At 49.0% G+C, this 13,992-nt stretch overlaps 1 protein-coding gene across 1 annotated transcript in view; it reads right to left on the reverse strand.

Moving 5' to 3' along the window:
• Window positions 1-12,794: 12,794 nt before the first annotated feature.
• DLGAP3 (DLG associated protein 3) overlaps window positions 12,795-13,992 on the reverse strand; it is a 63,508-nt gene continuing 62,310 nt past the window's right edge. Inside the window, exon 10 of the mRNA XM_056847160.1 lies at window positions 12,795-13,013. Within this exon, the coding sequence (XP_056703138.1) occupies window positions 12,795-13,013 (219 nt within the window). The remainder of the gene's footprint in view (window positions 13,014-13,992) is intronic.

The raw sequence follows: 13,992 nt of genomic DNA on the forward strand, positions 1-13,992 counted from the left end.
TAGACCCAGAGGGTGAGAAGATTTGGGGCACGCCCCCCCTGTCACGTTTTCCTGCACAACCCCCCCTGAAATGATGGTAAAGCTCCAACTGATTTCAGGGGGGCTCATGGAGAAGACATTCCCGGAGGGCTGTGCTCAGAGTATCTAAGGCTGATTGGGATTTTTTTTTCTTTAAAAAATAATAATAAAAAAAAGATCTTACAAGAACTTCTATAACAGTCAGTGGTAAAGTGATTTCTAAAAATGTGGAGGCAGATGGGAAATGGCCCTTGTCTGCCCCAGCTCTCTCATGCGGTTCTCTGTGTAGGGCAGGGAGGCCAAGAAGCAGGGGGCCCACAGAAGGAATTCACAAGGAACGCTGCAAGTTGTTAGGGTTGCCAACTCTGGGCTGGGAAATTCCTGGAGATTTGGGAACAAAGCCTGGAGAGGGTGGGGTTTGTGGAAGGGAAGGGCCTCAGTGTGGTATAATGCCACAGAGCCCACCTTTCAAAGCAGCCATTTTCCCTAAGGGAACTGATCTCTGTAGTCTGGAGATCAATAGTAATTCTGGGAGATCCTCACCTGGAGGTTGGCAACCTGAAAAGGCCCATAGCAGGAACTGTGGGGTGAGGAAGCCTAAGAGTTGCACTTGGGGCTGGAGAAGAGAGTGCATAATACCTTGTACCTAAATTGGGGTAGCCTAACATTTGTAAAGTTATTTAATTTTATTTTATTTAATACAATAAAATGTAACTGTATAAAACCAAATATATGGGCCTGACACTTATCAGCTATTTTATTGCCTTTGCACTCAAGAAAGGTAGGAGCTGGTGTGCAAGCGCCTTGTTGAGCAACTGAATTGAACGACTGCCACACGTGTCATCTTACATCTCAGCAAAGAAAAAGCTTACATACACCCTCAGGGGAACAACTCTGATAGAAGACAGAGGGAGAGATCTATCAGGATACTGAACAGACGAGACCCCCTCCCTTAATTTTTTCATACTCTCCCGAATATTTTGAACTGTCCTCTGCTGCAGGGGACAGTGTGTGAGGACATCATCACCAGGGAAGGGGCTCAGGGCAGAGAGATCACTTTGCATGCAGATGTTTTCAGGTTCAATCCCTGACTTTTCCAGTTAAAAAATCTCTGGTAGAAGCTCGTGGGAAAATCCGAGAAGGTTGTTGCCAGTTGGAGTAGATAATACTGAGCTATACAGACCATTGGGTGGACAGCGGAGTATCGCATGTTCTGCTCTCTCAGCTGACAGGCTGCTATAAAGCTTATTGTCCTCTTGCAGTGAAAGCCACAGGAGGTAAAATTAAAAGGAGTCTTTTGGAACCAACAGTGGAATGGATGAGATGATAATATTTTTGGAAAACAATGGTCACAAAATATGCCGGGCCAAGCCGGTTTACATTTCCGAATCTCAAAAGTCATTTATTTTGGGTGGAAAAAAATAATTTGTTTTAACCATGACATTTGATTTAAGAGTAAAGCGTTCCCAGAAGTTCTTTTTTTTTTTTTATTATGGGGTTTTGGTCTCTCCTCTAGGGTTGCCAGGTCCCTCTTCGCCACCGGCAGGAGGTTTTTGGGGCGGAGCCTGAGGAAGGCGGGGTTTGGGGAGGGACTTCAATGCCATAGAGGCCAATGGCCAAAGCAGCCATTTTCTCCAGGTGAACTGATCTCTATTAGTTATAACAGCAGGAGATCTCCAGCTACTACCTGGAGGTTGGCAACCCTACTCCCCCCCTTAAGTTCAGCTAGGTTGATGTTTCAGTATGAATTTGCATGATGAATGTGTTGTAGAGAGCGTTCACCACACAGGAACATAGGAACCTGCCTTATACTGAATCGGACCCTTGGTCCCTCAAGGTCAGTATTGACTACTCAGGCTGGGGGTGGCTCTCCAGGGTCTCAGGAAGTGGTCTTTCACACCACCTACTACTGGATCCTTGTAAAGATGGAGATGTTGGGGATTGAACCAGGGACATTATGCATGCCAAGCAGATGCTCTACCACTGAGCCACAGTCCCTATCGGAAGAGAGAGATCCTGCCATGTTCTCCTGTTCTATAAAAACACCCTTTGTGGTGAAATCAAGATATGACCAAGGATTTTTCTATTAACACCCTCCCCCCCACCAGAGTACAGTTTTGATATGGTGGTGTGTGTACAGATCTGATGTAGAAATTTAGGCCAGATGCCCCACGGGTCTGCTTCTAGCGCTTCATTTTTACAATGAAGTTTTATGTCCTGCCAGAATTTTTTTAAAAAAATAAATAAATCCCAAGCAGCCTTAGTTGTTGTGCTTGTTGGTCACTCAGAATCCTTCAGTCTAGGAATGACATTAAAAAACCTGCCGATGAGGGATGGGCAGCCGCCGGCGGAACAATTCGGCACCGTTTCCGTCTTGTGCCCTGACAACATTGGCTTGGGGGGGGAGCGGCAGGCAGCGCCTCGCTTACCCGTGTGATTTCCCAGCATCCGGCAGGCAGGCTGGAAGTCCCAAAGGGTGTACATAGCCCAATCGTGGCACCTGGTCGGGGGGAACGGCACGCTCAGAAGAAGGCCAGGTGGACCTGGCGCTGTCCTTGCTCGTGAACATGAGGCCCTGTGGCGATGTCCGGCGCGTGTCTTTTTTCAGGCCCTTTTCCTGCTCAAGACAGAGCCGCTCCCCAGTCAGCAGCCATGGGGGGGGGGAGAGGTCACAAAGGGGGTGCTCCCTCGAAGGGTTTTCACAGTGCAGGCGGCTCCCTGGTTCGAAGCCTCAAAACAGGTAGAGCGTCGCTCTTTCCTGGGACGCAGAGTCGCCGCCCGGCCCCTCTTCCCCCTCGAGCGGGATGCTGGTACCCTCTGCTTCTGCAGAAAGCCGGGGGGAAGGTTTCATCTTCCACGACATCATGGGACGTGCTCCATTGTGGATGGGCGGGGAGTGGACTTTGTGGGCGGAAAGCCAGAGAAGGGCGGGGATACGTGAAGGTGCGCGAACCTCCGGGGCTGGGAGGGTGCTCCCACAGGGATACAAAGGGACCCCCTGGTTCCAGTGGCGACGGCACCTCTTTTCCTTACCAGCCACATTCCCAGGAGCAAACCGGGATATTCCAGCAACCCTGGAGCAAGATGGCAGAGCTACAGGGGCCGCTTGGCTCAGATCCGCGGCGACGGCAGCTGACGGCGCGGCCCAGGTCCTTGACAAGATGTCCCTGCAGTACAGGCGCTCTTGGCTCAGCTTGCGGTTTACCTCTACAGGCCCTCCGGGGCAGGGTCCCGTCAGGAACGTTCCCAGTAGGTTGGACCACCAAGAACCAGCGATCTCCCCATCTCATTTTTTATAGCTCTCATCACCAGGAGGGGTCCACCTATGATCGGATACGCTGTCTTCCAAGGGGGTGCTGAGGAGATATTCAAGGATACTTCCAGCCCTTCGGTGTCTTGAGTCTTGGCTAGAGGTGCGGGACGGTTCTCCCCTCCCTCCCCGAGGAAAGGTTGCAAATGTCTAAAAAGTTTATCTCAGAATTCTGACAGATGTTTTTTTTTTGCCTGAGCAGCGCCTCTCAAACCCACCTCGAAGGGTGAAATTTGGTGGCAATTTAGAGGTGTGAAAAAAAGCCCCCTGAGAAATTTCGCTGAATCGTATTGAAATCCTTCCCGCAAAATTCTTTCATCGGAACGTCCATTTTTTTAAAAAAATTTTTTTTGCCTCGCTTCAGGCAAAATTTGGTGGCGACGCTAGACTTGGCCTTTTTAGGAAATAAGGTATAAGGAATAGAAAACGCTATAAACTTGGTTGTAGATGGACCCCCCTATCCCTTGACACTATATACAGTCATGCAATTTATCTAGATCTTCATCTTGGGTTTTTATGAAGGTGTGGCTTCCCTATTTGTGGTTTGAAAAACATTGCAAAGCATCAGTGGCTAAGTGCACAGACACAATGAGCTTCTAGGATCAGTTCCCCAAGAATGTTTCCGACAAGGGGTCAGCAAACACATCCAGAACTGTCTTTGGGCGAAAACGCATGGTCGCTTTATCCTCCTTTAATCCCTGTTTCAGCCAGGATTCATCCAGGATCGAACCCATGCGTTTCGCCTAATGTGCGTTCGATCCTGGCTAAAACAGGGATTAAAGGAGGATAAAGCGACCGTGCGTTTTCGCCCTTTGATTATTGTTGCCAGGTCCCTCTTTGCCACCGGCGGGAGGTTTTTGGGGCGGAGCCTGCGGAGGGCGGGTTTTGGGGAGGGGAGGGACTTCAATGCCATAGAGTTCAATTGCCAAAGCAGCCCTTTTCTCCAGGTGAACTGATCTCTATTGGCTGGAGATCAGTTGTAATAGCAGGAGATCTCCAGCTAGTACCTGGAGGTTGGCAATCCTAGTCTTTGATGGGCCTGCGTGGGAGCATGAAGGAAAAGGCCTCTCTGTACCATGTAGGGTTGCCAGGTCCGTCTTCGTCACTGGCGTAGGGTTGCCAACCTCCAGGTACTAGCAGGAGATCTCCTGCTATTACGACTGATCTCCAGCCGATAGAGATCAGTTCACCTGGAGAAAATGGCTGCTTTGGCAATTTGACTCAATGGCATTGAAGTCCCTCCCCTCCCCAAAACCCGCCCTCCGCAGGCTCCGCCCCAAAAACCTCCCGCCGGTGGCAAAGAGGGACCTGGCAACCCTATACTAGCGGGAGGTTTTTGGGGCAGAGCCTGAGAAGGGTGGGGTTTGGGGAGGGACTTCAATGCCATAGAGTCCAATTGCCAAAGCACCCATTTTCTCCAGGGGAACTGATCTCTATTGGCTGGAGATCAGTTGTAATAGCAGGAGATCTCCAGCTAATACCTGAAGGTTGGCAACCTTAGTACCATGGCCCAATCCAAAGAGAGAAAAAGTTGTAGCAAAATCTCACAGCAGTTCTCTCCACTGTAACTCCAGTGGTAAACTACTTCATTGTCTTATGTGCGGATACTTCGAAACAAACAGGGTTAATTTACTCCCCGGTACTTTACTGCTGACGTTTACTGCGGCACTAAACCGTCGGCCGTCTGAGGGGTATGAGCGAATGCACCCTATTCCATCGATTTCAGTTGGGTCACAACTCAGGCCTGGTTTCCACATGCAGGTGAGTGGTGTGGCAGAGCCTTGAGGGTGGTAGAATGGACTGCAGCCCTTTAGATTGTAGGTGGAGGATCACCGTTTGGATGCTCCCCTATTATAAAAACTCCCTGCAAGTAGAAAACCAGCCGCACAAACAAAGTGGGAGGGGATTTTTTTCTCCCTGCAGTGCTAACTTTCTGCTTGTGTGGAATCAGGGTTCTGTTTGCTTGCGAAAGACCGTTCAGAGTTGAAATCCACCACCTGCAATCACACTGCACCCTCATTTCCACCACATTCTCCTTTATACGTGAGCCAGACATTGTGTTTACTGCATCGGGTCAAAGGAGAACACCTCATATCATCAGAGGGGACTTCATGAGAGAAAGACGAATAAAAGAATATAGAATTAAAAATCCCCTCGAAAGAAACAGCACTGCACACTGACCTTTTCCTAACATCCCAACCTTTTGTTAACAATCCTTTTTTTAAAAAAAAGTTTGATTCGGCACGGCTGAATCTCACCTTTATTACAATGGGCTGCATTGCTCTGAAGAAAGTAGCCACAGATCAATTATAGGCCATTTGACGGCAATGCTTTCCTGTGGGGCTGAGCCGAACCAAAACCGCATTGTACTAAAAAAGGTGGTGGTGGTGGTAAAAACTGGGGATGGCTCTGGCCTGCTTTTAAATAGGCTTGTTAACGCAAAGAAAAGGCCATTCTTAATGGAAAGCCCCAGTGACCAGGAGAATTTTAAAAAGACTTCATGCCAATCTTTATCTGCCCGTGCAACTTGTCACCTTGAGCTCTGCGGCTTTGGAACCATGAGTCGGGGAACCCTGCGGTTTCTCAGCCCGCCTGAACCCTTTGCAATGTGCCAGAGGTTCTGCACCAGGTGTGCAGTGGGCTATTGGCAGGACCCCGAAAATCGAATGAATCGCCGCTCCTGACTAATGCCGGCCTGTCGACTTTGCTGTGTTCCCAGGGCCAGCTGTAAGCAGGGGAAAACAGCAGGAAGAAAAATGGGCTACCAAAGACTAGATGGACACCTGTCTCACCAGCAGAGAAGGGAGGGCCTTTTTTTCTGGGTCCACCTGTCTGCCAGCAGAGGGCAGTCTTGCATTTCCTAATATGGCCTTGCTTTGTGATCTCAAGGTTGCTCCCTGAGGTGGGTGTTTTAAGCCATGTTCACAAGTGACAGTGAACGCACGTGCAACAGTCTATGTACACTGTACACTCTATTTTTCTTTATGTGCGCACCGAGTAATTCTTATGTTACATTCAACACAAGTACAACTGAAACCCCACATTTATCCAGGAACTGGCCCTTGGTTTCATTTGTAAAAGTAGACACAGGTTGCCTCTTTCTTACAAAGAGAAGCCTGCATGTATTAGCATGATGTACAGGGATTCACTGAAATGTGTGAACAGGGCATTTGTTGTATGCCTGGTCTTCAGGGTTCTGTCACGTGGCCAGAACTGGCAAGAAGAGGTTGTAAGGGAAGAGAAAAGAAGGGATCTCTGGACATTGAGCAGAGAAGTATTTCTTCCCAAATTTCAATCTTCACGTATCTGAAGTTCAAATTTGGAACCCAATAGATCGATCTCTTTGAAATCTAGGATAGCCAGATGCGGGCTGAGAAATTCCTGGAGTTTTGGGGGTGGAACCTGGGGAGGGTGGGCTTTGGGGAGGGAGGGAAAGGACCTCAGCAGGGTGTAATGCCATAGATTCCACCTTCCAAATCATCCACTTCTTTCAGGGGAATGGATCTGAGTTGTCTGGAGATCCGTTGTAATCCTGGGAGATCTCCAGCCCCCACCTGGACACTGGCAACCCTAGAAACAACCATGACATTGAGGTGACCTCAGGTTTGGATCCTGTAGACCTGTTCCTCCAGCAAAGGTGCCTTTCGCAGAAGGTTCCGTCTGCCAGAGGGAAGCACCTTTGCAAGTGGAAAGCTTCGATAGGATCCAGCCCTTAGTGTTCACTATTTTATTCATTTGCCTATGGTTGCCAGTCAGATGGCCAGTGCTTGCCCAATTTGATTTGTGCTGTAGAGACGGGACCCTTATCTTTGTCCAAACAGACTCCAAGGCAGAGCCAACTTTCAGTGCAGTTCCAGAAATTCACACTACGTGCTGCTCTAGACTTTCCTCTCTCTCTGTGGCTGGAACTCAGCTCCTACCTTCTATTATCTGGTTTTACTGACACACATGCTAGCTTTAACCAGCAGATTATGATATTTTAAAATTCATTTAAATGTATATAGATATTTGAGCCACTCATTTGCTGGTTTTAAAAGCTATTATTGTTGTTGTTGCTAGATCAGAGATTAAAAGCGGGTGGAATATTGTTTATTGGGTTTATTTTAGGCTGGGTGAAAGCTTTTGAACTTCACAGAGCTCTTTATCATGGACCGTGAGGGGGCTGACACTTGCCTTCTGTGTGCAGGTGATATTTTGGGGGATAGAGGAACACTCTGCAGTGGTACACTTTAAACACTGGATTAGCTTCTCAGTGAGAATGAGCCCTGTTTCGTTATCTCTGCCACTCAAAACAGCAGAGTTAAATTCTTTCTATGTAATGATTAGCAGTACTCGCCCTGTGGATGTTATAAGTTCTCCAACCATCATCTAACATTGCTGGCTGCCGTTAATGGAGTGGAGAAATGCAGGACATGTGGTAATTTTTACTATGTGTAGGGGAGAATGTGACACGGGGCTGCCATTTTTGACGGCAGCCCCGTGTTCCTGACGACGCCCCCTTTAGAAGGTTCTGTAAAATGCCTGGCTGAACAAAACTCGGATTCTATTAGCAGAGCTGCCCTGCCCATCACCTGCCTTAGTTCTGCTGTCGCCTCCCTATCATTTTCCACCCTCTTCTCGGTCTAAATGAAGACCCAGCGGGTAAATCAGGGCACGAGCCAGCCCCGTCCCCTACCTGACTTAATCAGCTTGACATTGCCCCAAGACAAATCGCGGCTCCTAATTACCTTTCCAGCTCACTCCCTCTGCAAACTTGATGTGACAGCTCATGTTTGCATCGGAGGCTGCGTCGGCTCCACTGCCGGATGAACCGTCCCACAAATATACTTGTTTTGATTGGAGCCATGCGGCATGGGACAATCCAATACAGTGACTCAGCCATCTGCTTGCACAAGCCACTGGCGGGGATTCATAGGCACCGTGGCTGCTACATAGCGGTTGTGTCTACGTACACCCTTGGATGGCAAGAGAATTGTTAGGCGCGAACCTACCTGGAGCTGAACATAGGCTGAGGGGTATGGCGTGTTGGCTCTGCCCATTGACTCACGCTTCTGAAACAGAGCCTGGGTGGGGCAAAGGGCTCTTTAGCCCTCTCCTCCCGGGCACAAACAGCATCTGGTGAAGTCCTCTCAAGATGCACCTCAGTCGCTCCTCTGACAGAGCCTCAGGCACGGTCACATAATGAGGGAGGCACTTCATAGAATCATAGAGTTGGAAGGGGCCATAGAGGCCATCTAGTCCAACTCCCTGCTCAATGCCGGATCAGCCTAGAGCATCCCTGGCAAGTGCTTGTCCAGCTTCTGCTTGAAGACTGCCAGTGAGGGGGAGCTCACCTCCTCCCTAGATAGCTGAACCCACTGTTGAACAACTCTTACTGTAAATCCCCCTCCCCTAATATCCAGCTGGCACCTTTCCACCCACAATTTAAACCCATTATTGCGAGTCCTACCCTCCACTGCCAACAGGAACAGCTCCCTGCCCTCCTCTAAGTGACAGCCCTTCAAATATTGAAAGAGTGCAATCATGTCCCCCCTCAACCTCCTCTTCTCCAGACTAAACATGCCCAACTCCCTCAGCCTTTCCTCGTAGGGCTTGGTCTCCAGGCCCCTGATCCTCCTCCTCGCTCTCCTCTGCACCCACTCAATTCTGTCCACATCTTTTTTGAAGTGAGGCCTTCAGAACTGCACACAATACTTCCAGAGGCCATGGACTGCTCCCGAGTCAGCAACTGAGATGTAAAATGAGAGAAGGGCTTAGCAAATACTGGGAAGGAAGAAATTAAGGAAGAAAGTGATAATAATGCATAATTTTTTTGAAACTGTGGGATATTCTGGGGCACAACGGGAATCCCTTCAGGATCAGCCCCTTGTGGCTTATAGCCTAGATGAAACGTTGGCTGTATATTCAACCCTGCAACTGAAGGCCGTTTGTACTCTGCAAGTAATCCCGCCCCTTCAAATTCTGCACCGAGAGTTGAAGTCTGTGACCTGCAAATGTTATGCACGCTAAGCACGTTGGCACCATTTCTTTGCATAATTTATTCTGCAATCTTTTCTGATTTATTCTGAATTGGCTACAGATGAGAGGGACAAGGAATGTGGCAGAGAGATGCTTCAGAAGTTGCTGGAAACTTTACCCAGTCCCCCCCGCCCTTTGGCTTCTGAGATTTCCCCAGGCCTCACCAGGTATTTTTAATCTTATCTTTTTTCAGTCAGACCTGTTTTGGTACAATATGACTCTCTTTCCTTTTTCCACTCCTCCATAGATTCCTGGCAGGCATACAGCCTTGTCTCACCTGGAGATTTTTTTTCCTGTTCTTTGGATGGGGTTGCCAACTGGTCTGGAGAAAAAAAAAGTCCTGTCCCTTCAATAGAAGCTTAATGTGTGGAACTGGGCAGCTGATGTTTTTCATGACATGGAGGCCAATAACGTTGCTGCAAGTCAAACTGATATTGCAGGGACCGCTAGAGGCACCCAATTAAAAACTGGTGATCCTAACTTTTGCAGATAGAAGGTTGGAACCCACAGATCCATTCTGCTGGCTGAGTGCTGGTGGAAGGAGAAGTCCTGCAGCACAAGATGTGCTCCTAAGCATCTTGGGTTGGGGAAATCTCCTTCCTCTGGAGGAAAGTACTTCTACTAGAGAAATGAACCAGCGTGGCCCCAAACCACAATGCCCCTGAAACTACTAACCTGAGTCAGGCTACTGGTCCATTGAGCCCAGTCGAATCTACTTCCTATTTCCAACCCTGCCTCAAGTGGATCTTGGGGTATAGGATGCTGTGGATTCATCCTACCAGTGGAGGTGCATTCTTCTTTCCTGCAGGTAGATGGATCTGCAGGATCCAAGCCCATTGTTGTAGTCACTACACGGCACCCTGTTAATGCAATGAAGGCATTTTGAGCTGCCTAAATGGATGGCATTTGGCAGAGCATCTCCCTCTGACAGGCATCTTCTGTTCCACACATAATTTAATACAAGAAACCCAACTGAAAACGACTGAGGCCCAGGTCATTCCCAAATGGAACCAGACCAAGAGGTCTCCTCAGATCCCCTCTATTTCCCTGACTTTTCAGGAGAATGTAACCAAAAATGTTAGGAGGGAGGGGGAGAAAAATGTGCTTTCGAGTGAACCCTCCATTTACATTGTGAAATTATCAACATGAGTTTTTTCTTCTTCTCTCAGTGTATTGTGCCATTGGGTACCAGACTTGAAAACGGCCACCTAGGTAGATTTATCAAATTGTTACTTCCTCCTTCGAACTTCTTTGGGACGGTTTTGGAAAGTGGTGTAGCAGTCGCAATCTTGACATATATTAAACACACTACACCGTGTAGCATACTGGAACCATCCAAAGAGTTGGAAGGCGCCCAGTTGGCCATCTAGTACAACCCCGAACGTGAGCTAATTCTTACAGTAGGGCAAAACAGACTCATTGGAGTGGTGGGCTCACTGAGAACCTGTGTGATAACAACGGGCAGCGTGTTGGACCAGGGCCAGGAAGACCTGGGTTCAAGTACTTGCTCAACCATAAAACTCACTGGGTAGCCTTGAGCAAACTACAGTATCTCAGTCTAAATTATCTCATGGGTTTGAAAAAAATGGGATAACCTCACAAAGGTATGCCAACCGGAGAGCTCCATGCCTATGCCATCTCTCCTGATTTGGCTCCTGCAATTTTCTCCACGTGGTTTCTACATTCCGACATTCCTGTAGTAGTGTGGAAAGGAACCACCAGGAAGCACCAACAATGCTTCTCTCGCAAGAATCAGCCCCGTGATATGAGAAATACACCAGATGGAGGCCTTCTACTTCTTTTCTTGAAAAGCTCTGTGGAATGAGGTTCTGTAAACCTTCCTCTGCAGCTCGTTCTTGCGGTTAGTTTCCTCTCGTTCCTGGCCTCGGCAGCGAACAACTGCTTCTTTCCCCTTCACACACTCTTTTAAAATCTCTGAAAAAGGCCAGTTCTCTTTCTCCTCATTCGTCAGTACCAGTGGCTTTCGGAGAACCCTGGAGTTCCTCGATGAGAAGACAGCAAGTGGTAGACAGCTTGTTCACTGTGAACCATTTCCCTCTGCAGGTGTGAAATATCGAGGGAATCTTAGATATGTTCTAGGATATGGTGTCAGTTCACACTGGACGATGGGGAGGCCCGACCGGACTGGCCGATGACCTGTGTTTGCTGAACATATACCCTAGAGCTTTCCTTAGAATCCCTTACAGTGTGCAGGAGCTCCATCGTGGACAACAATGTGGCACATTCCCTGGTGGTAGAAAGCCATTGGTCTAGGCTGAATGTACGTGGCTCCTTTAGCCTTTTTTTTTGGGGGGGGGGACGACACTGTGTCTTCCAGAAGATACTCTCCCATCCTTGCATCTCTCTTCTGAATCCCTATTTTGGTTTTTGCCATCCAGAACGGAGCATATGACTCCAAATCAGTGCTGAGTAGAGTAGAATTATGACTTCTTCAGTCTTGGTAAATATGCCCCTGCTGGTGCTGTTCAACGAGCCCATTGGTCATTTGAGACGTACCTTCATCGTCTGGACTCAAAAGGCCAACCCTGCTTTAGACTCTCTCAACAGGACCATCGCCTCCCCAAGACTCAGGACGTTGTATGCGCTGCTCCTCAAGAAAACCAATCTGGCAAGCCAAAACCCACCTCCCTCGAAAGTCAACGATGACTTCATAATGTAAGAACCAGCCACGCTTGTTCACCTGTAGGCCCTTTTACCAGCATTCTGAGGTGGTTGGACATGGTGGCTGTCCTTCATCTCCATGCTTGATCCAAGAGGAGTTTGGGTGTGTATGCGAGTGATCTTTGTATGTTTTGTGCGTGTGGCATGAGGAATCGGACTGCTGACGTGAGAGGGGTCGGGGTCTCCTGAGGAGACGAGAAGGCTCTCGCCATCAGAAACACAGCTGTGGTCTTGGGCAGTCTCTGCCCTTTCGGTTATATTTATAGAAGTACATATATATATATATATATTTATATTTATATTTATGTATAAATATTGACGGGCCTAGAACCCATGGGATGCAGAGTGACAGGGTTGTCGATGGAGGCCCCGAACCTGCAGGACAGTGAGAATAGCTCATGTCAAGAGGGTGGATAAAAGGGGGACGGGGAAAGAAAGCCCATCAAAGAGGCAAGGCTGTAATAAGGGGGACGACGGAGCAAAAGGGTAGACCAGAGGAAAGTGATCGGTAAAAGCTGGTCACCGCCAAGTCCTAATTAGAGTGAGGAATGAAGGGGCCAGAACCCTGATTCCTGTCTCTCGAGTGTGATGGGGCCAAGGATTACAGGAGTGTCTTTAAAAAAAAAAAAGTTTAGAGACCGTGATGGGGCCAAGCGTTGCCCTCCCAGAGCGATGGTGGGGCAACACCCCGCAGATCACAGTGTGCTGTGCATTCTGCATGGACGGGCGGGCGAGAAAAGCTGCCCCCCTCCCCCCCTCCCTGCCCTCACAGTCTGGTCTGGGCCTCCGGGATGTAGATCTCAATGCTGTCGGCACTCTCGGTGGCGGAGCTCTGGCGGAAAGAGGCGGCCCGCTTGGCGGCCAGGAGCCGCTTGCGGGCCTCCTGCCGTTGCCGGTCCACGGAGTCCAGGGAGCGGTCCTTCACCGGGTGCAGCCGGGAACGTGGTGGCTTCTTTGGTATCGGCGGAGGCACCTTCTTCTCCTCCTGCCAATGGATGCAGAGAAGACATTTAGTAGAATCGTAGAAGAGTGGGAAGGGACCACCAGGGTCATCTTGTCCAACCCCCTGCACAGTGCAGGAAATTCACAACTACCTCCTCCCCCACACACCCCCAGTGACCCCTACTCCATGCCCAGAAGATGGCCAAGATGCCATCTCTCTCATCATCTGCCTAAGGTCATAGAATCAGCATTGCCGACAGGTGGCCATCTAGCCTCTGCTTAAAAACCTCCAGGGAAGGAGAGCTCACCACCTCCCGAGGAAGCCTGTTCCACTGAGGAACCGCTCTGTTAGAAAATTCTTCCTAATGTCTAGACGGAAACTCTTTTGATTTAATTTTAACCCGTTGGTTCTGGTCCGACATTCTGGGGCAACAGAAAACAACTCGGCACCCTCCTCTATGTGACAGCCCTTCAAGTACTTGAAGATGGTTATCATATCCCCTCTCAGTCTTCTCCTCTTCAAGCTAAACATACCTAGTTCCTTCAACCTTTCCTCATAGGGCTTGGTCTCCAGACCCCTCACCATCTTTTGTTGCCCTCCTCTGGACACGTTCCAGCTTGTAGAGCAAGGGCCCTGTCATCTGGGAGCGGTAAGAGGTCTCGGGGGACTTCCTGGTGGCAGTGATGCTGTACAATTCTGTACATGCGGGACAATGGTGGTGTTGATGTACCTTGCATATACAGAGCTGTATTCATTTAGTTGCACGCCAACCTAATTGGCATAGCATCCCACAACGCATCTTGGGAACTATAGTCTGGGGAGGGTGTTGAGAGCAATCTTTAGCCCCACCGGTTCTTGTAGGTTATCCGGGCTGTGTAACCGTGGTCTTGGAATTTTCTTTCCTGACGTTTCGCCAGCAACTGTGGCAGGCATCTTCAGAGTAGTAACACTGAAGGACAGTGTCTCTCAGTGTCAAGGGTGTAGAAAGAGTAATATATAGTCAGAAAGGGGTTGGGTTTGA

Source organism: Euleptes europaea, chromosome 3 (genome assembly GCF_029931775.1).
Source record: "Euleptes europaea isolate rEulEur1 chromosome 3, rEulEur1.hap1, whole genome shotgun sequence".
Lineage (NCBI taxonomy): Eukaryota > Metazoa > Chordata > Lepidosauria > Squamata > Sphaerodactylidae > Euleptes > Euleptes europaea.